Genomic DNA, 13806 nt, shown 5'->3' on the forward strand with positions numbered 1-13806 from the left:
GGGCTGGCAGTGGGAAGCCCTGCCCAGGCCCCTTCTGCTAACCGCCACCCCTGCCCCCAATCCCTCCCAGGCCTGCGGAATGAGCGAGAAGCACCGGGCACACCTCGGCCTCCTGGTCCACGGGATGCTGTACACATCCCCACTGTGGATGGCCGCCCGGCAGACCCAGCCTTGGGGACTGGGGTCCGGGTGTCTCTGCAGGCGCTGGAGGCAGAGGCGGAGGCTGGCGCCGAAACCGAGGCCATGCTGCAGCGCCACATTGACCGCGTCTACCGGGATGATATACTTGTGGGCCGTTCCACTGGGACCCGGCCCCCGCCGCTGACCCGGCCCATGTCCTTAGCAGTGCCTGGGATGACAGGAGGGGCGGGGCCCCCAGAGCCCTTGAGCCCGGCCATGTCCATCTCACCACAGGCCACTTACTTGTCCAAGCTGATCCCACATGCAGTGTTGCCGCCCACTGTGGACGTAGTGGCCCTGGGCCGCCGCAGCCTGCGCACGCTGAGCCGCTGCAGCCTGCTGTCCGCCAGCCCGGCCTCTGTACGCTCCCTGGGCCGCTTCTCCTCAGCCTCGAGCCCATGGCCCCGCAGCTGGCACCCCTCCTCCTCCAGTGACACCTGGAGCCACTCGCAGTCCTCAGAGACCATCGTGTCTGACGGCTCCACCCTCTCCTCCAAGGGAGGCTCTGAGGGGCGGCCAGAGGGCTCAGTGGCTGGCAGCAGTGTGGCACTCCCTCCCCAGGGGGGCAGTGGCCGAGGCTCTCCCAGTGGAGGTAGCACTGCTGAGGCCTCGGATACTGTCAGCATCCGGAGCAGTGGGCAGCTGTCCAACCGGAGCATGTCCTTCCGCAAGCTGAAGCGGCCCCCGCCGCCTCCCCGCCGGACCTACTCCTTGCACCAGCGGGGCTCAGCTGCACCTGACGGCCCCTTGGGCTTGCCTCCTAAGCCTGAGCGCAGGCAGCAGCAGCAGCCACAACAACCCCGGCCACCCACCACTGGGGGATCCGAAGGGCTGGGGGCAGCAGCGGCTTGTCCTCCCGGCTCAGCAGGAGCCTGGGCACCTGGCTTGTCCCCAAGTGGCTCCCGGCGTCCCCCACGCTCCCCGGAACGGACACTTTCACCCTCCAGTGGATATTCGAGCCAAAGTGGGACCCCAACCCTCCCACCCAAGGGCCTGGCAGGTGCCCCTGCTTCCCCAGGCAAGGCCCAGGCCCCTAAGCTGGACCGGGTCACTTCCCTTCGATCCCCCGGGGCCTCAGTCTCTTCCTCCCTCACCTCGCTGTGCTCCTCTTCCTCGGACCCTGTCCCCTCCGACCGCGCTGGTCCGCAGACGTCAACCCCCCTGGGGGATAGGTTTGTTATACCTCCTCACCCTAAGGTGCCTGCACCCTTCTCCCCGCCTCCCTCCAAACCCAAGAGCCCCAGCCTGGCCACTCCTGCTCTGGTTTCTGGACCTGCCTCTCCCTCTGGGGCCAGTCCCACAGCCCCTTCCCCTTCTGCTGCCCAGACATCCCTGACCCCACTCCTGGAGGTTCCTGTCATCTCCAAAGACCCCTCGCCCCCGCCCTCTCCACCCCCATCTTACCATCCTCCACCACCACCCACTAAGAAGCTGGAGGTGGCCGAGGAGGCTCCTGCTGCCCCAGACACTGCTGAGGAGCCCCTCCAAGATGCCAGCTGGCCCCCGCCACCACCGCCCGTGCCCGAGGAGCAGGACCTGTCCATGGCTGACTTCCCCCCTCCTGAGGAGGCCTTCTTTGTGGCTGGCCCCGAACCTGCAGACTCGTCTGCTGTCCCGGATCCTGGCTGCTCGCCAGCCACAGCCTCTTCCCAGAGTCAGCTGCAGGGCAGCTCCGAGCCCCCACCAGCCCCACCAGCCCCACCAGCGCCACCAGCCCCACCTCCAGCCAGTTCTGTTCCTGGGCTTGCAACCAAGCTCCCCCGAAAGGAACCGGTGGGCTGCAGTGGCAAAAGCAGTGGGGCCCCCCGGGAGGACGTGGGCACACCCCTGGTCACGCCCTCGCTGCTGCAGATGGTACGGCTACGCTCCGTGGGTCCACCCACTGGGGCCCCCACCACAGCGCCATCGACGCCACCACCGTCGGGGCTGGCAGCCCCCCAGAAACCCCTGCGGAGGGCCCTGTCCGGACGGGCCAGCCCTGCACCTGCCGCTTCAGGGTTGCATGCTGCTGTGCGACTCAAGGCGTCCAGCCTGGCTGCCACTGACGGCCTGCTGGGTGCCCAGCTTGGTAGCGCACCTGAGGCAGAACCCCGGGCTTCCCAATCTCCTGCCTCCACTGCCAGCTTCATCTTCTCCAAGGGCACCAAGAAGTTGCAGCTGGAGCGGCCTGTGTCTCCTGAGGCCCAGGCTGACCTGCAGCGGAAAATGGTAGCCGAACTTCGGAGTGTATCGGAGCAACGAGAGGTTCAGGCCCCAAAGAAGCCACCCAAGGCTCCCCCGCCCGTGGCCCGCAAGCCCTCTGTGGGAGTCCCCCCACCTGCCTCCCCCATCTCCCCTCGGGCAGAGTCCCTTGGCACTCCTGCTACCAATGGCCTCCCACACACTGATGACAGGACTAAGGGGGAGCTGGCCGCTAATGGAGGAGTCGTGCAGCTGGGGTGCCCGGATGAGAAGAGGGCCCCTCCAGGCTCAGGTACTGTGTGCCTTTCGGGCCTGTGGCAAGGACAGGAGAGAGCTGGCTGGAGTCCCACTTGCCTGATTTGCTCTTGGATCTTGCAGGCTGGCGTTGGGATACCTGGGAGGCCACCAAGAGGAGAAGGCTGGGGTGGGGGGGGACTTGGGAGTCTGACCAGTTTGGATTCTAGCTTGGCCACTTTGCCTGCCTGTCCTGGTGCCCTGGGAAGTAAGTGTAGGACAGTAAGACTGACCTTTGCTGCAGCGTCGGGGGTGGGGTGTAGGGTGTGTCGTGTCTAGTGAGGGTGCTGGTATGGCCTGGAAATTGAAGGGGTTAGAAAAGGGTATGCTTTGGGCTCCTAGTCCCTATCTTGGGAGTTTGTCAAGTGTTCTTTTTCTCTCCGTACAGAACCACAGAAGGAGCTGGTCTGACACTGGGGCACTTCCGTGGCACTGCTGACCCATCCCAGGAACACAATCTCAGGGACCTGAGCAGCCCCAAGGACCAGAGGAGACGGTGGACAACAGCCTGAAAGAGAGGGTACCTGCAGCCTTAACCTCCACAGCCTTCGATATTTATGCAAGTCTGGCGTTGCCCCCGTCCTCCCAGTCACTGGACTGTTTCTTTGGGGACTGGATCACCTCTGGCAGCTGTGGCTTCAGTCTCGGCCTTAGCCTCACCTTGGAGGAGGTAGCTGGAGGAAGTGGGTGGCTGCGCCCCCTGCTGGCCCCAAGGCTGCAGAGGCGAGAGCAGAGCACCTCACTAGTTTTCATTTTGTTCCATTTGTGTGTGTGTCCAAATCATGCGCATACTGTAGTCCAGAATCAAGAAGCACTTTCTGAAAAAGTGGCTGCACGTCCATCCTCTGGGGCCTGTGAAACCACACTCCCAGGGCCTGTTTACATGGCAGCAGCCTCGGTCCCTGTAACAGCTGGCCCAGAGCTGGTCTGACCTGGCCGTCTTCATGGTGTCCAGTTTGCACCTTTGTCATAGTTTGTGGAGGTGGGCAAGTCATTTTGTCCCTCATGGGCCTCCCCAAGTGGGGTGCAGGGGCAGGGCTGTGGCATTCCAAAGCACAAGAGATGCAGTGGGGGCTAGCCTTCCTGTGCCTCAACTTACCACCAAACACCCTCCTGCCTTCCAGTTCTGCCAGGTGCTGCATGCAGGGTACAAGGAGACTGCCAGGGCCCCAATGGGTGGGTGGAGGAAGAGCCAGAGTGGGGAGGTCCCCGGTCTGACTCTGTCCCTGTGTGTCAGGACAGAGTTAGGGAGACATCTCGGTGGGCACTTGGCATGCCAAGCATCTGCCTGGCATTCCACTCAAGTGGGTTGGGGTGAGCACAGCACTTCTGGGCAAGAGTCCGTGGGGCTGTGTCCCTGTCAGCTTGGTAGGAAATACCAAGGAGATAGACAGGGAAGAGGCCTGGTCATGCTTTGGCAGTGGGTCCAGGCACAGTCCCCCAGCCTTCCTTCGCTGGCCTGTCGCTCTGCTGTCCTTCGGTGCGTGTCTGGTCTGTGCTCTTAGCACAGGTGAGGCCACACAGACTTGGAAGCCAAAGACCCAAAGATGTCTCCAGCCTAATTCCCTCGGGGCTGTGCAGCAGCAGGCCGGGCAGTCGTCCCCTGGAAATCGGCCTGTGCTCCTCATCTCTTCCCTGGGAATTTAAATGGACCTTCCCTTTTGTGTTAGCCTGTGCCACCCCTCTAGGTGAGCTGGCTTCCCTATTGCCCCTGTGGCTGTCTCGGCTGGAGTGTGCCTGCCACCCAGGCTCCTCCCTGATCATCAAGCCTGGCAAGGGATCTTTTTTTTTTTTTTTTTTAAGCTTCTCTGCCCCCAGGAGTTGAGATTGGCCCTCCTTCCCCAAACATGAGCTAGGCACACAGCAGGGGTTGGGGAAGGGCCCAGGTTCCTGGGGTGCCTGCAGTCTGTCCCTGCTGCCTCTCTGTGGCTGTTCAGCCCAGGTCCTTCCCTAGCCCTGAGCTGCTGGTCTGTGGCGCCTGCCTGGTGAGCTAGGACAGTCAGCAGGACCCAGCTTCCCAGCCCAGGAGCCAGGCAGGGCTGGATAGGGGCTGCATGGAAGCAGGGCTTGGTGTGGCCCTGGAGCTGCTGGAGGTGCTGGGGGGCCCGTACTCCATCTCCCCTTTCCTTGCCTGCGAGGTTACTAGAGGTTTTAACCTCAGTCAGGACCTTCTGAGTTGGCTTCTGTCCCCTGGGAGGGACAGAGAACCAGAGCAGAGGGCATGAACCAGAAGAGGTGACTCTTCCTCATCCTTTAGGGCGAGCTTGACCCTAGTGCAGATGGAAAGATTCAAAGCCTCTGATTTTTAATTTCCTTAAAAATGTCAGAAATATATGTATATATATATATTTCTTTAAATTTTTGCATCTTTGATGTCTACACAATTCGTTCCTTCTGCCCGGGAGCCTGCGTGAGACACATGGAAAAGGCTTTGTGTGTCATTTAAAGGTGTTAATTAATTAAATGATGAATGAAACTTGCCTGTGAGTGCTGCTGCTTTTGTCACCCTCCCTGACAGGGTACAAGGGAGGCACATCTCACACGACACTGCCTACCCCGCCATCCTCACCAACAGATCAGGCTGCTGCTTCCGGGCAGTAGGCACAGGGCACATGTTTAGAAGGGGATGTATATAGCTTCCTACCTAAGACTTGGCCTTAGTGCCCATCATCCATCTTGACCCTGACCCCCATCACAGGGCCTGTTTTTTTGCCAAGATGGTCCAGTCCGCACACAACACCACACAGGCTCCCGAGTTCAGATGGTTTATTAGAATCTCTGCCATCAGTGGTGTTTGATTGAGATGTTCTGTGGATTAGTGCCCAACCCTCTGGCAGGAAAAGCACACTGCTTTTCCATCCTTTCCAGCTCTGACTGGATCGAGGGACTATTCAGGGAGGCAGGCGTGGGGGACACTGCCAGCCGCTTGGAAGACCACTAGGTTCTCTCTTTTCCTTTCTCTTTTCTTTTTGAACCCCACAGTTTCCTGTTGGGGAGAAGCTGTCATTAACCCAGGGCACGCTAGAGGCACAGCTGCTGGGCTGACTCCAAGAAAACCTGAAAACCTGTATTTTTCCAATTACAAGGATGGTGGCATGAACTTTTCCTTTCTTTGAGTTACATTGGAACCAGATTTCTCCAGTTGGCTGCCAAGAAAGGAGAGCAGAGCTGAACTTCCTGCCGCCGCTGCCCATTCGCCTGGCTCCTCACGCATCCATACAGGACGAACCCAGACACTGGAGAGGGGGAAGCTGCAGGCCCGCAACCTGCCGCTTCGGGGTCCTGAGGTGGGAACACGATGACTGTTGGAGCAAACTGTGGAAACAGCGGAGGATGCAGGCCAGTGGGAGGAGGGAGGAGGCCACCAGGCCAGCTAGCTGATGTTCCCTCCTTTGAGCGATTTACAGGAGACGCATCCCAGCTTGGTCATGAAGTTGGTGTGCTTCCACTGTGCTATGCACTCTTCGGAAATCTTAAAGTCAGCCTGGATGGGACAGAAAAGAGAGGGTGATGGCGGTGGGGATGTGCTCACAGGACAAACCGCCTACTAGGAGTGTGTTCTGGAGTAAGAGAAGACAAAAGCTGGTCTGAAGCACACTAGTTCCTATCTTTTAACTTGAGCAGGTTTATTTTAGGAATTTGTATCATCCTGACATTCTGTTAGTGAAAAACTGGCAATAGCCTCATTGTGTAAGAAGGTTTTAGTTAAATGATGACCATAGTGTGACCCTCTCAGTATTTAAGAAGATAAGGAAATTGGGCCAGCCTTAGGCCCAAGTAATTGGATCCTTGCTACTCCGTTTGGAGATCCACATGGAGCACTGTTGGGGCCACTTGCAGGATTGAATCAGATAGAAGATCTTTCTCTGTTTTCCTCCCATCTCTCACTCTGCCTCTCAAATGAGTAAACAAACCTTAAAAAAGAAATCCAGGCATTTAAAGTTAAACAGAGGGGAGCCAATGGTGTGGTGTAATGGGTTAAGGTACCATTTGGGCCCGGCGGCGTGGTCTAGCGGCTAAAGTCCTCGCCTTGAAAGCCCCGGGATCCCATATGGGCGCCGGTTCTAATCCCGGCAGCTCCACTTCCCATCCAGCTCCCTGCTTGTGGCCTGGGAAAGCAGTTGAGGACGGCCCAATGCTTTGGGACCCTGCACCCGCGTGGGAGACCCGGAAGAGGTTCCAGGTTCCCGGCATCGGATCGGCGCGCACCGGCCCGTTGCGGCTCACTTGGGGAGTGAATCATCGGATGGAAGATCTTCCTCTCTGTCTCTCCTCCTCTGTGTATATCTGGCTGTAATAAAATGAATAAATCTTTAAAAAAAAAAAAAAAAGGTACCATTTGCAGTGCTGGCAGCCTACATGGGCACTGGTTTCAGTCCTGGCTGCTCTACTTCCTATCTAGCTCCCTGTAAATGTGTCTGGGGAAACAGCACAAGATGGCGAAAGTGGATGGGTCCCTGTAGCATGCGGGAGACCTGGAAGAAGCTCTTGGCTCCTGGCTTCAGCCTGGCTCAACCAGCATTTGTAAACCAGCGGATGGCACATTCTCTCTAACTCTGCCTTTAAGTAAATCCTAAAAATAACAAAAAACCCACTTAGTTTAGGCAGCGAGATTATAGGTATTGGCTCCAGTTTTGTAATGTATCTAGAAACGGTTCACCTAGCAAAACAGGAAAGGAGGGGGCAGGCAGAGCTGTTTTCACTAAGCAAGAGGGTGGGGCTGGGGCTGGCCTCTTTCCACACGCCCTGGAAATACTAAGCACTTGGTATGACTGTGGAGACAAGGTGTTAGCAGCAGAGGCACACACAAGTGCTTGCTCCACAGCAGAGCCAGTTTCTGCTGCTTTACTCACTGACAGGCCAGCACTCAAGACAGTGCCCAACTGTGTCCTGGACCTGGTATGGTTGAATGGGGCAGGCCTCATGTGATGGTGTCCAGAGGGCAAGGAGAATGAGTGTGCCGAGCCCCATATGGGCAGGGAGAACCCTGAGAGGGCACCAGTACTGGCTGCACCACTTCCAGCAGCCACACGTGGCCATGGAAGCTATCCTGTCACATAAACCGGGGATGATCTACTAGGGACTGAAGGTCAAGTGGGGAATGTCTGAGGGCTTTCCACAGTGCCTCAGTCTGTCAGTGCTCAGCAGATTAAGGTCTCAGAGTATCATGCTCCCCAGAAAGGTCTGGAAGGAAGACAGAGCCCAAGTCCTGCTGGGGAAGGGTAAGCAGTGTTGTGGTACAGCGGTAGCTGTGTGTGACACCAGCATCCCATGAGTGCAGGTCTGAGTCTTGGCTGTTCCACTTCTGCTAATGCACCTGGGAAGGTAGGGAGGCTGGCCCCAGTCCCAGGTGCAACTCCCTGCTAAAGCACGTGGGGAAGCGGTGGAGGGTGGTCCTGCCATCTGCGTGGGACCCAGATGGAGTTCCTGAGTCCTGGCTTTGGCCTGGAGCAGCCCAGACTCTTCCAGGTCATTTGGGGAGCGAACCAGCAGATGGCAAAGATCTGTTTCTCATTCTCGTGTCACTCTTTCACAGCCTCTTACCTGCAGCTTCTCAAAGACTTTCTTCTTGGGCTTGAGCTCTTCGTCTGGCTGGCCCTTCTCATAGCCCTTCACAAACACTCGCTCACCAGGGGCGGAGCCTGCAGGAGGGTCCAGGGGCTCCACCTGGCGGTTCACCCCTTCTCTGGGAAGACACAAAAAAAGGGAGGGGGGAGGTTATGGATGACCTCCAGGGGCCAGAGTGGCCATTATGTGGGGACCCACAGGGGACTTAAGGTGGCTCGGGGCCAGAGCCCATGAGGGCCACATTTGCTTGCTGGTGTTGGTCATCACGGGAATCTGGTACCACAGTCTGGGTTTCAAGGGGAGGCAGGGGACTTTACAGCCCATTGGGATGGTATTTGAATCCCAAATTCACCTCTTACTTTTTTGAACACAAAACTTCCCTTTTAACAAAAAGTAACTTTGAGTCAAGTGCTCCAATTTGTAGATGTGTGCAGCATCTCGTACCATTATCTTTTCCCATCGAGGAGACTTCCTCTTTGGGCTTCCTCCCAGCCCTCCCCACGAGGCCTCACTCACGTGGACGCGCACAGCAGCATGCCCTGGGACTCAACTCCCCTCATCTTCTGGGGTTTCAGGTTGCACAGCACCACTACCAGCCGGTCCTGCAGCTCCTCTTTGGGCAGAAACTGCACCAGGCCGCTCACCACAGTCCGGGGTTCGGCTTCCCCCACCTCGATCTTCTCCACATACAGGCTGTCTGCATCTGGGTGCTGCCAGCAAGAGATGGCAGGTGGGAGAAGAGCTGAGTGGGGAGCACTGGGGGCCTGGTGAACTCTGACTGTGGGAGGGGCATCTTCTAGAGGCTCCTGGAGGAGAGGACCCTCTGGAGCTGCCCCTTGCCAGACCCCAGACAGTAAGCAGGAGGAATGGGTCTCCAAGGTGCGTCGTCCTCCTGACCCAGAGGCCAGATTTGAGGGAAATAACCTTACTTGCTTGCATCAGAGATTGGATGGCCTGGCCCACTGGGTAGCCACCATTATGGTACGTGTGCCATTCCAGTCCTGTCCCAGGTGCTTGGGAGATGGGGGACAAGGTATGACTGCTGGCCTTAGTGTCCGAAGCAGCAGCTGTTGTCCCGAGAGCTCTGGTGGTCAGGCCTTCACAGCAAGCAGCCACCGCACCTGGGGGCTGAAACTCCCAGAGCCACAGACCTGGCACTCGGTGTATGACCCTCATCTTGGGCAAAGGAAATCCTTCCCTCTCCAAAACTGTCCAAGGGGGCAAAGTGCTGATCCGAGAGAAGCCGGCAGCTCACCCAGACAAGTGGGGTGAAACCAGGCGAGTCCATTGAACGGGGTTTCACGGATACACAGGTCCCCTCTGATGCCCTCCCTGCCCCGCCCAGCTATGAGTTCCCAGATGTGTTTCGTTGTCCAAGGTTCAGGAAAGCCTGATGCTAGAATCAGACACCTACGCTGGGACTTGCAATGTGACCTCGGGTGTATTACTTCCAGGCCAGGAGCCTGACCCCATCTGCTGCTCTGGGATGTAGTCAAAGTACCTTCTCCACACTGATGATTTTGCCCACACGGATGTCCAGCCGGGATGGGATGACCTCCTCCGGTTCTGAATTCTTGACAGGGCCTTTGGCCACTGGCTCTGAAAAGGAGAGGACCCCATGGGATTAGGACTGTCCTACTTCCGCGCGGCAGGCAAGTCGCTGATCCCACTGACATGTGCAGAGCTCAGGCAAGATTTGGCGTAGCATCCCCAGAATCAATCCCCCCACTTCCAGGCTTTAAAGCAGGGCTGTGAGGGGCTGGCTCTGTGGTGTAGCTTGAAAAACTGCTGCCTACAATGCCTGTGTCCCATATGGATGCCAGTTCATGTTCCATCAGCTCTATTTCCAACACAGCTCCTTGCCAATGTACCTAGGAAGGCAGTGGTCACCCATGTGGGAAACCTGGAAGAGGCTCCTAGATTCTAGCTCTGGTTCAGTGCAGTCTCTGCCTTTGTGGCCATTTGGGGAGTGAACCAAATGGCCCTCCCTCCCTCTCTTTGTATAGGTCTTTCAATTAACTAACCAGGCTGGCGCAATGGCTCAACTGGCTAATTTCCTACCTGCAAGTGCCATCATGCCATGTGGGCACTGGTTCATGTCCTGGTTGCTCCACTTCCAGTACCACTCTGTTTATGGCCTGGGAAAGTAGTGGAGCATGGCCCAATGCCTTGGGATTCTATACCCATGTGGGGGATCCCAAGGGGGTTCCTGGATTCTGGCTTGAGATTGGCTCAGCTCCAGCTGTTGTGGTCATTTGGGGAGAGAACCAGTGGATGGAAGATCTCTCTGTAAATCTACCTTTCCAATAAAAATAACCAAATCTAAAACAAAACAAAACACCCCCCAAACTTATTTATTTAGAAAGGCAGAGTTACAGAGAGAGAGGTCTTTCATCCATTAGTTTATAACCCAAATGGCTGCAATGGCCTGGGCTGAAGCCAGGAGTCAGGAGCCTCCCCTGGGTCTCCCACGTGAGTGGACCACTGCTTTCCCAGACACACCAGTAAGGAGCTGGATCCGAAGTAGAGCAGGTAGGACTTAAACAGAGCCCATATGGGATGCCAGCAGTGCAGGTGGTGGCTTAACAAGAAATGTCACAAAATTGGCCCCAAATAAACAAATCCTTAAAAAGAAAAGTAAGTAAAGTTGGGCTAACCACCTTTCAGAAGTGAGTGATCAGATTTCCTTCTACTCTCTCTGCTGTCAGGGTGTGAGGGAGCAGGGCAGTGGGAGCTCAGCCACCATTCATTTCACACAGAACTTACTGAGTCTGTCCTGGAAGGGTCCTGTGGAGCTCCCATTGCCAGGGTCTCAGCATCAGGGCCCAGGTGTGGGTGGCCGAATGGCCATGAGCCAGGCAGACGCACTGGGTGAGGGGTGCTAGCAGGCTGGGCAGGGTAGCTGCACCACAACTGGTGCACACCACCTGTGGTTCATGCCGGTCACTCCCAGAGCATAGGCATGGGCCTTGAACCAGCCTAGCAGGCAACATAGTATGGGTACAATGGCCAGCCTGGAACCAGAATGACTCCAGACCCGCTGCAGCACCCAGTGGGAGATGATGGTCCTGCACTTCCAACCCCCGGGTTCTTGGGCTCCTGGCCTGCTGTTGGGCTCTCTTCTTCCTGGCTTTGCCTCGCCCCGGCAGGCTTACTCTGCTTTGAGGGATCTGGGTAGGCAGCGCTGGCCAGCTTCTTCAGGGCAGGGCAATTAAACTTTTCTCGGATGGGATCAAGCAGCTTGTTGAGGGCGACTTCAACAGAGTTCTTGAGGTCTCCAGGATGTACAACCTACAGAGGCAAGTAGGACCTGGTGAGCTGAGGCCTGAGCTGGGTGTGGGATGCTGAGTCCTCACATGTGGAGTGCTATATGATCCTCATGATCTTCTTGTGAGGCAGATAAAGGAAAGAAGAAATAGATACAGAAAAGCTACCTCACTTTTCCAAACCAGGGAATTTTGCACCTATGTGGGAGACCCAGAAGCTCCTGGCTTCAGTCTGGTTCAATCCTGGTTACTGGGGCCATTTAGGGAGTCAACAACTGACTGGAAACTCTCATCCTCTCCCTCCTTTTCTTTCTCTGTAACTGTGCCTTTCAAATAAATCTGTTTTTGAAAAAGATGTATTGATTTATTTATTGGGGGCTAGGATTGTGGTGCAGTTCATTCTTGCTTGCTCTGTGTCCAATCCAACTTCTTGCTAATGTGCCCGGGAAAGCAGTGAAGATGGCCTAAGTGCTTGAGTCTCTGCCACTCATTAGGGAGACCTGGATGGGGAGCCAGGCTTCTAGCTTCAGCCTGGCCCAGTTCTGGCATCGTAATAATTTACGGGAGGGTGACCCAGCAGCTGGAAGTTATCTCTAACTCTGATTTTCAAGTCTATTTTAAAGGCAGAGCAACAGACACAGCCAGCCAGACTGACTGACTACAAAAGTTGGGTCTGGGCCAGCCCAGGCCAAAGCCAGCATCCAGGAACTCGATCTTAGTCTCCCACGTGGTCAGGGGCCCAAGCATTTGGGCTATGCTATCTTCTGCTGCCTTAACAGACACATAATTTAAAAAACAAAAACCAACCAACCAACCAAACAAAACCCCCAAAACAGAAAACCAGACACATTATCAGGCAAGCTACATTAGAAACAGAATAATTGGGGCTCAAATTGGCACCTTGATATAGGATGCCAGTATCACAAGCCGTGGCTTCACTGGTGGCACCACAGCAATGGCCTTCGCTTGTGAATTCTGCGTGCACTGAGAGATTTTTAGAGGCTGAATGTATTCATTGTTCTCACTCTCCCAGTCCTTCCATTCAACAGAGTTCTACACTCAGGCAGAGAAATGCTCACGCAGGTAACTCGGGGGGCAGGGTGGGTGGGTGAAAGGCATCATGTAGGAGAATGTGAGAGGAGAAAGAATAAGAACTGAGGAGTTAGGCCTGGGTGCAACTCCCAGCTAGTTGTATGACCCAAACAGGCAACCAGCCCTTGAGGTTCTGCCTTCTTCACTTACAAAACGAAGAGCAACAGCTGGGTCCTGGAGTTGGCAGGAGGGCTAAATCACCCCATGTGTGTACAAATGGGAGCACAGTATTGGCACAAGGTGGCTCTGGTGGAGCAGGCCTAATCCAAGAGGCTCCACATGGGGAACTTTCTGAGCACTAACATGGTGCCACAGGTGGAAAATTCCACATCTGACCTCATTTCATAGTCAAAAATGTGGGCACACTAAAAATACTGTATAAGATTGCCTTCCAGCTATGTGTGAAAGGTGTATATGAAAACATAAATGAACTCCGTGCCTGGATCTGGGACCCAACCCCATCTCATGAAGTATATACAGCTATCCCCTAATCTGAAATTCTTCTAGTTCTGCACTCAGTCTGCAGTTTAAATAATTCAGTTTTCCTTCTCATGTCCTGTGACTACTCCTTTATATCCCAAATGTGGCTTGGCAGTATCTTCTAGATATTCTGACAGGATATCCCTTAGGCCCCAGTATCCAGCATCCACTGATGCCAGCATTGTTGTTTCTCGTGCCATCTCTTCATTTCCCTGAGATTATTTAATTTTTTAAGACCATTGTTTTTTTTAATTGGAAAGGCAGATTGATAGAGGGGAGAGATAGAAAGATCTTCCAACTGCTAGTTCACTCTCCTAGCGGTCACAATGACTAGAACTGAGCCAGACTGAAGCCAGGAGACCCTTTCAGGTCTCCCATGTGGGTGCTGGGTCCCAAGGCTTTAGGCCATTCTCCACTGCCTTCCCAGGCCACAAGCAGAGAGCTAGATCGGAAGTGGAACAGCCAGGACACAAACTAGTTGCCTGTATGGGATGCCGAAGCTTGGAGGTGGAAGATGAGCTGGTTAAATCATCATTGTGGCTCAGAATATTTAACAATGTGCAACCTTTAGGCTTGCTGCCATTCAGTCTGGTAGCCCCCAGCCTTGGTGGGCAGTAAATATACTCAAATCCAGTTCTCAGTGGCACCACTGGCACTGTTGGTATGCAGCAACTCCATGTGGCTGCAGGCAGCGCAGATGGCACCTCCCCGTACCAGGAAATGCTCTTGGATGAGGTGGCCGCAG

The 13806-nt window shown here is 55.6% G+C and overlaps 2 protein-coding genes across 3 annotated transcripts in view; one reads left to right on the top strand and one right to left on the bottom strand.

The window, feature by feature from the left end:
• The window catches only part of KIAA1522 (KIAA1522 ortholog), a 29859-nt gene extending 25800 nt beyond the window's left edge, over nucleotides 1-4059 (top strand). For both annotated transcript variants that reach the window (XM_058678403.1, XM_036494235.2), the window contains exons 6-7: nucleotides 71-2653; nucleotides 3044-4059. In XM_058678403.1, coding sequence (XP_058534386.1) covers nucleotides 71-2653; nucleotides 3044-3066 — 2606 coding nt within the window. In that variant the 3' untranslated portion in view covers nucleotides 3067-4059. The remainder of the gene's footprint in view (nucleotides 1-70; nucleotides 2654-3043) is intronic.
• A 1493-nt stretch (nucleotides 4060-5552) lies between these two features.
• The window catches only part of YARS1 (tyrosyl-tRNA synthetase 1), a 28083-nt gene continuing 19829 nt past the window's right edge, over nucleotides 5553-13806 (bottom strand). Inside the window, exons 9-13 of the mRNA XM_004591610.4 lie at nucleotides 11379-11514; nucleotides 9725-9822; nucleotides 8740-8933; nucleotides 8200-8341; nucleotides 5553-6139 (exon numbers count right to left, since the gene is read on the bottom strand). Of these exons, the coding sequence (XP_004591667.2) occupies nucleotides 6029-6139; nucleotides 8200-8341; nucleotides 8740-8933; nucleotides 9725-9822; nucleotides 11379-11514 (681 nt within the window). The 3' untranslated portion in view covers nucleotides 5553-6028. The remainder of the gene's footprint in view (nucleotides 6140-8199; nucleotides 8342-8739; nucleotides 8934-9724; nucleotides 9823-11378; nucleotides 11515-13806) is intronic.

Source organism: Ochotona princeps, chromosome 2 (assembly GCF_030435755.1).
Source record: "Ochotona princeps isolate mOchPri1 chromosome 2, mOchPri1.hap1, whole genome shotgun sequence".
NCBI classification, from domain to species: Eukaryota; Metazoa; Chordata; class Mammalia; order Lagomorpha; family Ochotonidae; genus Ochotona; species Ochotona princeps.